This window comes from Urocitellus parryii, chromosome 1 (genome assembly GCF_045843805.1).
Source record: "Urocitellus parryii isolate mUroPar1 chromosome 1, mUroPar1.hap1, whole genome shotgun sequence".
NCBI lineage: Eukaryota > Metazoa > Chordata > Mammalia > Rodentia > Sciuridae > Urocitellus > Urocitellus parryii.
Window position 1 is genome coordinate 279,910,384 of NC_135531.1, and position 15,044 is coordinate 279,925,427.

Below are 15,044 nucleotides of genomic sequence, written 5' to 3' on the forward strand. Positions count from 1 at the left end.
AGCCCAAGGTCAAGGTGTCAGCAGGGCTGCTGTCTCCTGTGGCCTGCCTTCTTGCCGTGTCCTCACATGGTCACTGCTCTGTGGACAAGAATGTCCAGTGTCTCCTGCTCTTCCTAGAGGACACCAGTCAAATTGGCCTGGGGGCTGGGATTCCAGCACAGCAGTGGCAGGCATACAGTTCGGCCTTCCCAGTGCATGTGGCTTTCCCCGCCCCGTTGTCCAGGAGCCCTCCCCGCAGTGCGTCCTGCTGCTGTGAGCTGGCAGAAGCAGCAGAGGGCCTTGCTCATGAGCAGCAGGCAGAGGAATGTGGTGTCGGAAGGAGAGACTTGCCCTCCCTGTCTTCTCTCTGACAGTCACGGTCCTGCGAAAGACTCAGAACGTGCACACACACACCACACAGTTCATTTCTTCTACCAGTGACTGTTCTCGAGTAGAATGTGTCACAGTAATGGAGTGACTGAGTGGGTCCTGGGCACAGGACCCTGTGGCTCTTAGGAGCTGTGCTTGTGAGTCATTTTTAATGATGTAAGAAAATGATCATACCCAGCGTTCAGTTAAAAAAAAAATACAGAATATTCATATAGAGTTTTATCTCCATCACAGCTAGGTACGTTAGATTCAAAGAACCATTAGAGGGAAACACTAAACTCAGCAAAGGTGACCTCTGAGTGGCCAGGTCACGGCTGGGGTTTTCCTCCTGTGTTCTTAACGTGTTACTATGTGTTTTCTTTTTTCTTTTTTAATATTTATTTCTTAGTTTTCGGTGAACACATCTTTATTTTTTTTTATTTGTAAGTAGTGCTGAGGATCGAACCCAGTGCCCCGTGTATGCCAGGCCAGCACGCTAGGGCTTGAGCCACATCCCCAGCCCTACTTCTGTGTTTTCGACAATGAAAATGAATTGCCTCTGAGGTTTTTTTAAAGTGATGATTTTTTTCATTTACAAATGGAAAGTTGAAGTAGAAACAACAAGATTCAGAGTTGTCCCAACCCATTCGTGTTGCAGGGAAGGGCATCCGCTGGCAAAGGTGAGCTTCCAAGGCTCCGGCGCCGCTGGCCCCGCTGACCCTGGCCACTCCGGCCCCCAGCCAGTCCCCGGTGGCCAGTTCCCACGTGCAGGGCTTAAGGGGAAGCTGCCCCTCGCTCCCTGCAGTCTGGTCCCCGGGCACTAACGGGCTTCTGTTCCTCCGCAGTACGGGGTGGACGTCATGGCCCGCGACGCCCACGGGAACACGGCGCTGGCCTACGCCCGGCAGGCCTCCAGCCAGGAGTGCACCGAGGTGCTGCTGCAGTACGGCTGCCCCGACGAGCGCTTCGTGCTCATGGCCACCCCCAACCTGTCCCGGAAGAACAATAACCGGAACAACAGCAGCGGGAGGGTGCCCAGCATCATCTGAGAGCCGCGCCCCTGCCCACCACGCCGGGGACCCCGCCTCGCCGTCCGCTCTCGGAAGTCACAGCACGTGAGTCCTGTCACGTCCCCTCCCTCTTCCTGGTGGCCACCTCCCGCCCCACCACCCACTCACCCCCAGAAACCTCCCAACCCGGACCTCCTCGAGGGTGGAAGAAGAGGCCAGCAGGCTGCAGAGGCGGTTCCTTTCGACGGACTCCCGACGCCGCACGGGGGCGACCACGCCTCGGGTCCTTGACGATAGCACACGGCGTGGGACCCCTGCCCCGGTGGCCCCTGGACAGAGCAGGGCACGAGGGACGAGGGCCGCGAGCGGGTGGGAGGTGAGGAGCGAGGAGCAGGGGCACCTCCCCTACTGGCAGTGAAGCACAGGAGTCCATTTCACCTCCACCCAGCGCAGCGCCCGGAGCTCATCTCTTCTCCGAGGAGCTTGACGGCATAAATCAGGAGCCAGCCCAGAGTTTGTCAGGTCTGAAGCCCCTATGATGGTATGTGTCAAATCAGTTGTAGCTAATCTGTCCAGGGAGAATACTGGCTTCATTACGCTTGTATAGTTGAGTTCTTCCAGCATTACCGCTGTTTAATAGGACATGATTACTCATCACTGAGGAGAGAGCACATTAGCCGAGGAGGTAGTCACGGGCACGCTCCGGTGATTGCCGCGATGTGATTGCAATACTCCGAGAAGCATCGTATTATCCCAGGCATGTTCTTTGGAGCCCTCGGAGCCCTCCTTTCTAAATTCACTGTCATAATTTAGTATCTGTTTAATTTTTCAGTCCAAAGAGAGGAAATCAGTTGCTGAGTATTATTTGACTGCAGTCTCCTTGGTGCAAAAACAAAATGGAAAAAATAAATAAGAATAACTTGGAAATTCAAAAGGAAATGGTGAATCTAGCTGACAGCAGCGTCCTGAGTGCATTTGGTAAACTAAGTAAATACATAAAAGGCTATTTTTTTTTTTCCTGAAAGTGAGAGAGGTTTTCTGTCCTTTGGCCAAGGTGGATGTGCCGGGCCTCAGTCACTCCCAGGCGGCGCGGCCTGCCTTACCCAGGCTTCTGTCTTAGGTCCTTAGGTAAGATGTGTGAAAATCTATTTGAATAAAAGAAGTTCATAAATATGCATTGATTTTTGTACAGACAAATGGCACCTCTGTTAATTTATAAATTGAACTGGATGTGAACTAATAATGTGCAACTAGTTGAGATAAGAGGGTTACAGATCATTGTACATGGAAAATATTCCCAGCAGTAAACACTTCCATTAATGTGATATACAGCCTTTAAAAAGGAACAGATCAAAATAAGATGGTGGTACAATTTGCTTATTAAAATCGAGAAAGGGAAGAAAAAAGACACTGGATCGAGGTCTCGTATTAGGAAGGGGGTGAAGGAGCATGGCTTCTTCTTTGAAGGTGTGTTGTAGATCTGAGACCACTCTTGCCCACCCAGAACAAGGAGCTCTGGCAGGACAGAGGGATTTTCTGAACCCCAGACCCTGCTCTGTGGCAAAGGCGCCTGGGGAGCAGCTGCCCGTGGTGCCAGCCCCACCTGGGTCCAGAGAACCCCGGGCAGCATGGCATTTTACTAGTTTGCCATCATGGGGTCATCGGGGGCTTCAGACTCAGGTCCCCTTCAATGTGGTGGTCAAGGGCAGAAAAGCAAACCGGATGCACCTTACATTACGAAAGGGGCAGCTCTACCCGGAGCCCTGTGGCCACGTGGCCCGGAAGGAGGTTGTCACATGGAAACACAGGGCGCTGGGCTGACATAGCACAGGAACGTGAAGCCTCTTGGCTCAGCAGCCACAGGAGAAGTTCCTTGCTCTCATATATTAAACCTTATATTTTGTAAGAGTTTTTCCTCTTCTTTCACTTTTTAAAAAAAAAAAAATTAAAGTAGGTGGGGGAAAATAAAGCTTTACACAGAATTTATATGTGGGTAAGTGTTTCACGGAGATTTCTAATGTTAATTAAGCTCAGAGGAACTGACCGGTATCCAGAACTACCACAGGTGCAGCAAGCCACAGTTCCGAGAACCTCGACCGTGGTTCTATCATCCCTCCATTTGACTTCTAATTCTGTGTTTCATCACTGTGTAGTTATTTTAAATGTGAATAGAGAAAAAAATGTCATTGCCTATTTTTGAAGAATACATTAGCATCCAGTCCCACTATACACATTTGCCTCTATACACCGTAGACCTTCTGTAGAGAACACAGATAGAATATAAATGAAAATCTTAAATTATTTCATTGTAGTTAATTCCCACTCTAGGAATGCTTTATCATAGTGGAGCCTTCTTTTGAAAAGAAACGCAATTCCCTGTAAGGCTTCTCTTGGGATGTATATGAGTGTGTACATACTATATGTGTTTATAATATAATATTTTCCCAAATGACTTCTTGTCTCACTTCACCTTCCACAGCCTGAGTGCTGGACCCGTTCCCTCCCTCCCTCCTGCCCCTCCCTGCCATTTGTGGCCACGTTGCCCTGGTCCAAGGCTGCCCACTTTCTGGATCCCACATTTTGGCAACAGATGGAAGAGCAGCAGTGGGGTTTTAAGGATTTCCTGTCAAATAAAGGAGAGTGGTGGCTAATGTGTTCACGTGCCTGTGTCAGGCTCTGGTCCTTTCTTGGCCGACAGTGTTCCTGCTCCCATTTGAAAGCTTACTAACGCTGGGTCTGGAGGAAGCAGGGGCCAGGAGCCAGTGTTAGAAATGAACAGTACGGAAAGGGGGTTGGAACTTCCTGTCTACGTTCCACCCTCTAGAGAGAGGGTGACATGAGTAGCCACCACTGCAGAGTCCACGTGACCTTTCTGTTGGAGTAGAAACTCCCGAGGTGAGAGCCAGCTGGGGGTGCCCAGGAGCAGCCCATGGCATGGGGATCTAGACAGCACCTGGGCAGTGCTGCAGCTTGGCTTTGTGGTCACTGACCTGTGAAGTGTGAGGCACAGACCTGGCAGGATTTCTTCAGCAGCCAGGGGTCCCTGCAGGGGAAGGGGCTACGATTCTGACCAGGATGAACAGACCTCAGGTGCTGCGGGGAGAGGAGAGGAGGGTACCAAGCCCAGCACCCCAGTAATGGCCCCAGGAGATGAGCAGTTCAAGAGGGAGGAACGGATTCATGAGCCTTTGCTCTCTCAAATGGTGCACTGTCCTGTCTCCTAGTCGGGACACGCAGTGTTTATGTAGCCTGGAAAGGTAGAAGAGAGTGAGCTCTTTTTTCCAGGGCTGGGGGTGGAACCCAAGACCATGCACATGGTCCACACACTGAGCTACACCCCCAGCTAGAGTCACTCTTGCCTGTAGTCCCTACCTGGGCACATTCTCTGCAGGCCAGTCTGGCCAAACGGCCTCTTGCAGCTCAAGTACAGGTCCACGCACGAGAGCTCCCTTTGCCACGATTCCTCCCAGCCTGATGAGGTCGATTAGAGGCGTCCTCTGCCTTGTGGCGTGGACACCAGGCTTGCCACCCTGTGACATCTACACCAAGATGTAACTTCACTGGAAGAATGTGGTCTGCTGAGAAAGAGCTTTGGTCGGTGGACAGACAAATCCCCCTGGCCCTGCCTTCTCCCCAGAGGGTGCAGGCAGCCTTAGGCAGCCACCAGCCCTCGGGCTCGTCCCTCACCTGTGGACCTGGCAGGGTGCAGAGAGGTTTCCACCTGGCCTGGGGGACGACAGCTCACACCTGGCAGGGATGAAGCCCAGGGATCGGGAGCGTTTGTTAGGAACAGAAATGAAGTCAGCACACACCTGGACACCCAGCCCCAGCTGGCACTGTGTCCTCACACCCCTTGTCCTGGGAGGTGGCAGTGGCGCAGGAGAGAGGAACTGGGCCTGCGTGCAGGGGACAGTGCACTCAGCCCCCACTTGTCAGAACGTTGCTCGTTTTCCTGGTGGTCATCTCCAGAGGAGGGGGCCGAGCATTGCCCCATGCCATGACTTACGCTGCCCCGGGTCAAGGCCACCCTTCTCCCTCCTGTGCCCTTCTGGTGGCATGGGCTGGTCCTCACCTTGGTGCCCTTTTCTTCTCCTCAAGGATCAGGGCTTGCTGGAGGCACCCTGCGCTGGCTGAGTGTGGCCTGAGGCTCTGCCACCCTGTCCCCACCAGACAGGCTCGTGAGGTTGATTGGAGGGCAAGTGTCCAGCTCACTGAAGCACCCACCTTCCCCGCCAAGGCCCAGGTCAACACTGTGTCTGAATTTGGTGAAAGGGGACCTGCGCAGCCCCCTGCCTGAGCTGTGTCCTAGGTGCCAGGGCCCTTAGAGTGTTCTGGGAGGAAACCGGAGGGGGCAGTCTGCACCCCTGCCTGGGCACGTCCAGCCTGGCCTCAGTGGCGCTTCTCCCCAGCAGAGGTGTGACTGGCCTCCTCGTGGCTTCCCCACCCATCTGCTCTGCCCCCATCCCTCTCCCTGACAAGGTCACCGAGACTTTTCTAGAACTCCCCTGAGTTGTATTTATGGCCTCCAAGCAAACAGATTGGAAAGCAGTCAGGAAGGAACGGAATAGAAGTGTGCTGGAGACACCTCCTTCCTTCAGGGGGACAGGATTCATCTCCAGCTGCCTCCTGGGACTCGGGTTGTTCACGCCCTGAAGTCACATCTGAGGTGACTGCCACCCTCCTCCCTCACCCGGAAGCTAAGCCAGGGCCCAGGCCTCAGGCATCCTTCAAGCACATCACCCGGGTCCCTGAGCGGCCCACCAGGCCTGGCCTGCTCGCCCAGGTGTGGTGCTGGCAGACGGCAGGGCAGGGGACTCCTGGACCCTGCCGCACCTCTGATTGGCACTCTCTTCTGCTGGCGCCCTGCCTGGTGGGTCCTCGCCACTCAAGCACCTAAATTAGGTTGTTTTCAGCCCAAATGTTAAAACTCCTTCCAGTTCTGCAGAGGAGGGAGGGGCCCAGCACCTTGGGGTAGATGAGCTGCCAGGCAGCAGCCCTCAGACTGTCCATCACTGCCAGGCGGTAACCCTGGACCCGAGGCGTCCCTGACTGGAGAAACCGGGCATCAGGGCCCATGTCCGACTTCATGGGGAAAGATGACATTTAACAACTTAGACCTTAGTGCTTCAGACCAGAAGTACCCCCCCCTTAGGAAAGCAACCCTGCCCCAAATTTTTAAAAAATATTAACAGATTCCCTACGTACGTTGTAAATCTGCTGCTGTTTAAACGTGGGTCTGCATCCTGTGTCGGGTTGACATTAGAGGTCATTATTCTCCATGGATCATTCTGGAAAGGGATTCTGTGAAACAAGTCTTTACCTGAAGGGTTTTAAAGCTGGTTTAGGAGCATTGGTGTCTCAGTGCAGTGACCTCCCACCTGCAGCAGCACAGCAGGGGGACCTTGGGAAGCCTGCCCTCCCTCCCGTGTTCCATCACCAGGTGTTTTTGGTTTGGGGTTTGCCCCTGTCAGGGGGCCTCCTCCCACCCAGTGCCTGGGCCTAGGGGTGGGCACCCAGCACTCAGCTGCTGTGGGTCCACAGCAGGCGCCTCCCCACGTGAGAGCCCGGCTGGCTCAGGGCTGTTTGTCTGGGGGCCTGTTTGTGGGGTGCACTGGGAGTGTCGGGTGCAGGTGGACGAAGGACCAAGAGGTGGGAGACACAACGGGGAGAGCAGAGCCCTGAACACACGAGCAGCTGGCAGCAGCACCCGGGGCCCGTTATACCCTGTCACCCAGTGCCGGGTGGCACCCACACTAGCCCTGAGAGCAGCTGCTAGAGTCAACTGTAGATCTCTTAGAAGACCTGTGCCCACCAAGGGTGCCCACTCAGAGTGGGCTCCAGGAAGCAGCCCCGGGCCCTCCCCCCGCTGTGTAGTACCAGCTCATGGAGGTCTTGGCAGGCCTCGTGCAGAGACGCTGGCTGGGCAGCCCGCTGCCCTCAGCCGAGGAGCCAGTGAAAATGTCTGTGCAGCATGCCAGGTCGTCACCAGGGTCGGGAGCGGAGGGGACCAAGGGGCCGAGAGTGAGGGCCAGTCCAGGCAGCCAGCACTCACGCCCTGCCCACCTCCCCCAGGGCCGCTGCAGCGTTCTCTCCAGGACCCTCAGGGGCACGCGGGGAGCTGGAGCAGGTCCGGGCTGCCCCAGATGGCCAGGAGGTGATGTAGAAATGCTCCATAGTGTTGGGGGGTGACCTTAACGTGCGCAAGAGTCCTAAAGCACTGCCCCCTCGGCCAGGCCTGCGAGGGGAGAGCCAAAGGCGGCCACAGCCACCCCCGTGGACGGCCCCTCTGCCCCACCGGCCTGCCTTGGTCCTCATCTTGCGTGGGAGCCTGTTTCTGAAAGGGGGCTGGAACAGATCAGAGGTGACACAGAGGCACGTCATCTGGGGTGGACAGGGAAGGCCGCACCTCGGCCCACCTTGCAGCACGTTTCTGTTTCTGTAAATAGCCATGTACAGAAGATGGAAGGGCAGCCGGGTCCATCCAGAGACAGGGGTCACTTGGGTTGTTTTTATATTACCTCATTCGGCAACTCCATGTTTCACGACGGCTCAATGACGCTTTATTTATGTTGTTTGTACTGTAATTAAAACCATGGACAGACAGTTCACTCTGCTTGTTATTTCATATGACCTCGTTTGGATTAAATATGCCCGTTTGTATTTTCCTGCCTTGGGATTTTTTTGTGTCAGCTGTACAGTATTCTAAGGGGAAAAGAAAAAGACAGCTGTGTGAAGTCGCGGGGAGAGGTGGCTATAGCGTAGAGGCCTCTTTCTAATAAAGAAATGAAGATACGTCTACGACGCTTCCGTGGACTCCGTGTTTGGTGCTGGTCATTCGTCACGGCTGACGGGGTTTCCTCCAGGGAAGGTCTGTCACAGAGAAGGGCTTGGACTGCAGGAGAGGGACGGTCTGGGCCCGCCACCCCACCTGAGGGACCCGGCCCACGGGCTGCGGAGTGGAAGGAGGGAAGGGGCTGCTGCTTCATCTCATTCTCAGGGACAGAACCCCCCGAGGACGTGGGTTCCCCGGCCAGCACGTCGGACTGGACCCCGGCAGTCCAGGAACCTCAGCTGTGTCTTTGCACTGTCCCAGGCTGCCACAGAGGAGGGGCAGGGAGGCAGCGGGCAGCAGGAAGTGACACCAGGCCAGGGCTCCACTCCTCATGGTGTTGGGGTCACGAGCATTATTGTGACATTCTCACACGATGTTCACTGTGTCTTTATTTCCCCAAAGTCAGAGAAGTCCAAGGAGGGTAAAACCCCAAACGCCACCACCCAGGCGTCATTGCAGTTGGGGGTGTGGCGAGGGCCTTCCCGGGCTTCTGCACACACCAGGGACCTGCTCCCTGCTCACAAGTACTGACACTTCCCGCTAATTTTCCAGCGCACAGGAAGCTCACAGTGCAGAGGGGACCAAGCTCACAGTGCACAGTGCCTCCCGACTGTCCCAGCCAAAAGTGTGGCCCACCCTCAGGGTGGCATGTCACACCCCAGCAGGCCAGAGTCCCCAGGGACAAAGGTGATGTTCTTCCAGAAAATAACAAGGTCCACCGAGGTAATCTGCAGAGGGCTCGGGGCACCCCTCGAACACTGGTTATTGTCTCGGGCCAAACATTTGCAAAACAGCTTAAATAAATTAAAAGGTTACTTTTCCTCACAAAATCAGAAGCTGGAGGCAGGCCAGCTGGTGCTGGCTACACAGCTGCAGAACACGCCCAGCCCCCACCCAGGGTCCAGTGCCCTTGGGGGCCTCGGGTCCACCCTCCGCCGCTCTGGTCACCTTTCCCTGGTGCTAGTTACCCTTAACTCCAGCACCAGGATCCCAGGTGGGAAGAAGAGTCAGGAGGAGGAGGGCCAGGGGCCCCTCATTACACCACAGGCCAGACCAGACCCGTCGGGGCCACTCAGGTCGCAAGAGAGCCTGGGAAACACGATGTTGGTGGGGTGAGGGCTGGTGACTGCCAGAGTGGGGGAGAGCGGGTGTGGAGCAGACGGCCCAGGGTCTCTGCCCAGGGTCCTTTCACTTGTCACCACACGTGCACGTCCAGTGATCCGCACACAGTACCTCCATGGGACAGAGGCCAGTGGGCGGCTGTCCGCACCTTGCTCTGTGGCTCAGTGGCTCCTCGTCTGACCTGCCCGCCCCTCCTGGGCTTGTCCCCACTCTCCTGTGGCACTGAGTCACCAAGGGTGTAGGCCTTTCTCCCAGCAGGCCTCAGCTTTTCCAGGCCCGAGGCTGGGAACAGAGCCCCTCCCACCCCAGGGTGCCCAGTGCTGTGGGAGGCGCCCCAGGGTCAGTCGTGAAAGCAGAACGGATATTCAGATTCCAGAGCCAAGACTTCTGAGGTGATGGTGCACAGCGCTGGCCAGATTCCCTCAGGACGGACAGAGCATGCTGCGGGTGTGCCAAGGCCCTGGGCATCTTCCTGTAACCCAGGAATCCAGGCCGCCACCTCCGTCACAGCAGGACCACACCAGAGTGAGCCCAGTGTCCAGGAGTCCAGCCAGGGAATGACACAAAGATGCTCTCAGAGGGCAGTCACCACGAAATGAGGAAAACGAGCTCCCAGGCCAGCGAGGTGGCTAACTAGGCCGTGGCACATCTACGAAAATCACTGACGGTTATTTCATCATCCGAACTGTCCACCACAAGGAGGTAACAAATAGAAACAAGGATACAAAGGCACACAGAAGGCTGACCTCTACTAAAGATTCTTAAATCCTGAAAAGAATAAGAGACAGGTGCTGGTCCCTGGGGAGCTCGGGGAGGGGGATGTGCATGCTGCCGGGGAGCAAGCGCCCTGCCGCAAGCCGCACCCCCAGCCCTCTAGTGATTTGGGCTACTCCATACTCTACTTCACTGATGAGTTTAAAAGGTTCTGTCAGGGTGTGTGCTGGCTCTCGTGGCTTGCCCCTGACTTGGAGGGGAGGGAGCGCTGGGGGTGTCTATGACATGGTTGGCTCATGCCCAGATTGGTGACACATGGAGAAACTCTTTATGGTGGAAGATTAGGGAACAGGTAGGAAGTGAACCTGGCCCGGTGGAACCTGAAGGGACAGAATTCAAGCCGACCCCAGGCAGCCTCAGCGCACGCAGCGGGGAACCATCCAGAAGGCCGGTTCCTGCCCCTCCACCCCTGGGGCCCAGTGCCCTCCCGGTGTCTGCCTCCCTCCCAGCCCACCTTTTCCCCTGGGGGACCTTGGCTGGCTCCAGAAGGTTCTCTCCTTGCCCCCACACCCTCCCAGGACCCTCCTCCTAGGGACATGATCTGATTGTCCTCTGCTCAGAACCTCATCCGAGATGCCCATATCCTGAGGATTCGGTTCAGAACCTAGAGGTAGTCCCCCTCGACTGCTGGCCGGCTCCCTCCCCACCTCATCCTGCGCCGCCCCGCCCCTCCTCACTGGCTCCAGGGGCCTTCCCACACCTGCCTCTGCCACACAGACCCTGTGACCCCTTTCCTCTCCCCGAGAAGGCCCCTTGGTGGCCAGCCCCTCCTCTCCCTGGGGTCTAAGATGAAGTAGCCCTTCCTGGGGAGCCCCTCCCTTCCCCCTGCTCCCTCAGCCTCCCTGCACCTGGTCGGCCTCCTGGGCTCCACAGTGCCCCTGGGGAGGCTCCTGCCTGCCCCGTGGGATGCTGCACCTCCCACCCGTGGCCTGGTTCTGTGGGGGTGGCCCCTGGAGCCCCGCCCACCTGCCCGACAGGGGCACCCCCGGCCCTTGGCGGCTCCCCTTTCCTGGAGCACCTGAGGGCACGCGCCCAGCTGCAGAGACAGCGCTCCTCAGGTCGGTCCGCGGCCATGAGGCCTCAAGAGCTGATGGGCTGAGGGGGAGGAACATTCGCAGACAGGCACCCGGTGACCCCAGGAGGCCCCGGCTCCAGCCAGGCCAGGCCTGTCCCCAGCCCGCCCTGGCTTCGTTGGAGCCCACCATGGGCCAGGCCCCTCTTGTGGGGGTGAAGGACTCTCAGAACCCTGGGCTGGGCCCCCGGCCCGGCTCCCATGGGTCCTCGCTGCACCCTGCCCAGCCTCCACCCTGGTGTGCACGTGACAACCCAGGTCCCAGCACAGCTGCCTCAGAGACAAAAGCCCTGCCACCCACACTGGCAAGGGTGGGAGAGTTACGCCAGCCCCACTGCTGCAGCACGTTCCAAGAAGCCGCCAAGCCACAATTTATCACCACTAAAGTCCGGTAAGGCGCCTAATTGGCCCATAAATGTGGTCCAATAACTGCAGCTGACACCCAAAGACACTGCAGGCAATTAGCACTTATTTATTTGCATATGGTATTGACCAATCTCCAGCAACTCACTCTCCAGATGTGTTTATTTTTAATGCTGGAGGGGAAAGAAAGAAAAACTCTAATTTACTCCACTACCACCACCACCACCACCACACACACACACTCTCACACACACACACACACACACTCACACACACTCACACTCACACACACACACTCACACACACACACACTCTCACACACACACACTCACACACACTCTCACACACACACACTCACACACTCTCACACACACACACTCTCACACTCTCTTTCTCACACACACACACTCACACACTCTCACACACACACACTCTCACACTCTCTTTCTCACACACATGCACACAGACACACACTCTCTCACACACACACTCTCTCTCATATACTCTCTCTCACACACACACACTCTTTCTCACACACACACACACTCTCACACACACATTCACTCTCTCACACACACACTCTTTCTCACACACACTCTCTCTCTCTCTTCTCCCTCTCTCTCTCTCACACACACACACACACACATCCCAGCAGGGACTCTCGGAACCTGGCATTGCTTTGCTTGTGCCTAAGGAATTCAGTGATGAGTGTGTGTGCCGAGCCCTCTCTATACCTTGCCAAACACTCAACAGACACAGTCCACCCAGGTGACTACACTAGGGCAGCCAGGAGCCACCTGTGTGCCCTCAGGCCATGGTGACGCTGAGAGGATAACACTGCCCAGGAGTGTCCCGCTCGGTGGGTTTTGGAAGCAAGTTCACAGCAACTTGGCTGTGCCAAACCACACTCAGGAAAACCGCTGTCCCCGAGACAGGGGGTTGGCCCAGATGTGGAATTCTCCAGAGAGGACAGCACCCCACCCCTAACACGAGCTGGGCAATCTGGGGTGGAAGATTTTAACATTGCCTTTATCAACACAATGACCTGCTCACGGTGCATCCACAGCCTGTGGAAGGGTGGGCTGCAGACCCCGACCCTCAGCCGTCTGGATCCTCTGAGCCCCTCTGCAAAACAAGGGCAGCGCCTCTGGGTGTGGTGCCAGGGAGGAGGTCAGGGTGCGGAATGCAGAGCGGCCCCTCAGGAGCTCACACGATGCTTCCACAGACACCGTGAGCCATCCCCGCGGCAGCCCTGTACAGGACACGAAATCCCCACCAAGGGCAAGCGCAAGATGCTTACACAGCAGAACGCCGCGCAGAAAGCAAGTTGCCGGACAGTGTGGACAGACCCGGTCCAATTTGGACAGGAAAAAAGCAGAGGTGTTTACAAGCAGAGCAGCCGCCAACCAACCGCAGCTAACAACAAACTCTCCTCAGGATGGATCTTGGTTTTAATTCACATTTTTGCTTATTTGAATTTTCTGATTCATCTGAATATTTATTATTTCTATAACTATTTTTAAAAAGAAGGAAAGAAGATGAAATGAACAGGAAGTTTTTGTAGAAAGGCACTCAATTTTGAACACATGTCCTTCCAACCTTCAAAATGTATACACATGGGCTGGGGTTGGGGCTCATGGTGTTCGCCTGGCACAAGTGAGGCCCTGGGTTCGATCCTCAGCACCACATAAAAATAAACAAACAAAATAAAGGTATTGTATACATCTACAACTATATATATATATTCAAAAAATAAAATGTATATACACCTTTATTTTAAACCCTACCTTCCCAGCTACTCAAGAGGTTGCGGCAGGAGGATCCTTGAGCCCAGGAGGTCAAGGTCAGTGCTATCTCAAAACGCAGCAACGTAAGGCTGGGGCTGTAGCTCAGTTGGTAGAGGCTTGCCTCGAAGCACAAGGCCTGGGTTTAAATACCCAGAACCACAAAAAAAAAAAAAAAAAAAAAACACACCAAAAACCCACAGCCACATTCTATCTCCAAACAAATAAATGAAAGACCATTCTTCAAACTATTCTGTAGCCTATACTTCCCTTCAAATATTTATTTTGAAAAATTCCAAGTTTACAGAAAGGTTGAAAAATAGAGCATTTGGGGAACATTCAGAGATGCGGCCTTGTACTCAGTAATGGTTGACATTGTCACGCACTGGCCTGTGCGCTCTCTGCTCTCCTCCGCTCCCTCAAATCTTCCTTCTGTCTCTCTGTCTCTCTCTCCCTCGTAGTTGGACAGAAGGGCAGATGCTATGCGACACCCATTTGAACACGGATGACCAATATCATGGTTTCTCACCCTTAAATAAATAACTGAACACAAGGACTTTCTCCTCCCCACTAAAGACCACAAGCCACCCAAGACAACCTGTCCCATGGGCGTGATGTTACGTGCAGTCCGTAGTCAAATTGCCTCAATTGTCCCAATAATGTTTTCACAGCTGATTTCTCCTTTATCCAAGATCCAATCAGTAATCACACAGCGCTCTTAGTTGCCATGACAACGTACTTCTTTAAACTTCAATGAACAAACAACTTTTCATGAGGAAAAAAAATCTATCTAGCTAAACAAACACTTATCAGCTGGCATGGGTGCTGCCTGGTACCCAAGACCTCACCACTATGAGCTACTGTTTTATTTTTCTAATTCAAAAGGTAAAAAACTGGGCTTTCTTATTTACTGCATGTTTGTTTAGGTGCTGGCGATGGAACCCAGGGACATTTCACCTCTGAGCTACACCCCCAGCCCTTTTTATTTTTTATTTTGAGACAGGTTTTTGCTTAGTTGCCAAACTGGCCTTCAACTTGGGATCCTCCAACCTCAGCCTCCTACATCATCTGAATTTTGTCATTATTGAGGTTGAAAATTTAGGGGGGTTTTGTTGTCTTTTGAGGGTTTTTTGTTTGTTTTTTTCATACCAGAGGTATGATAGATCATCTGTCCCCAGGCTCTTCAGGACTGCTCGGCAGCCAGGTCAGTCCACACATCATGTCCCCAAGCCCAGGTGGGTTGGGGACACTGGCTGGTGTCAGCCCTTCATTCAACCAACTGGAAGCCAAAATAAAAAGGCAGCCCTGGCCTTGCCCCCACCACCCCTCAGCCATCTGCCGACTCTGTTGACCTTGCATTTCTCTCCCTCTGTGACAGCCAGGGGCACAGGGGTCCCAGCTCTCCCTAAGGCTGCCTGCGTGTCTCCACCCGAATCTCCACTCCCCCCAGCAACTCGAGAGAGGGGTCTTGCAGCAGCCTGAAGGGATCCACTCCTTGGCCTCCCGGGTTGATTCTCTGGGTTGCAGGGGCTCCTTGGACATGGCCTCACTTGCACTGTGGACCCTGGGGCCTGTCTAGACCATGTTTCCCTGGGCCTCCGACAGCTGCTCAGGAGCATGGGTCAGGCCCCAGCAGAGCTGTCCCTGTGGGTGGTGGTGGCACTCCAGCTTGGCAGTGGGGGAGGGGCCTCTTCCACCACTCAGCTCACTCCAAGTGGAAGGCAGCCCCCACCAAGGGA

The 15,044-nt window shown here is 54.9% G+C and overlaps 1 protein-coding gene across 9 annotated transcripts in view; it reads left to right on the forward strand.

Moving 5' to 3' along the window:
- The window catches only part of Agap1 (ArfGAP with GTPase domain, ankyrin repeat and PH domain 1), a 476,885-nt gene extending 468,867 nt beyond the window's left edge, over positions 1 to 8,018 (forward strand). For all 9 annotated transcript variants that reach the window (XM_026396066.2, XM_026396067.2, XM_026396069.2 and 6 more), the window contains one exon: positions 1,194 to 8,018. In XM_026396066.2, coding sequence (XP_026251851.1) covers positions 1,194 to 1,397 — 204 coding nt within the window. In that variant the 3' untranslated portion in view covers positions 1,398 to 8,018. The remainder of the gene's footprint in view (positions 1 to 1,193) is intronic.
- The last annotated feature ends 7,026 nt before the right edge of the window (positions 8,019 to 15,044 follow it).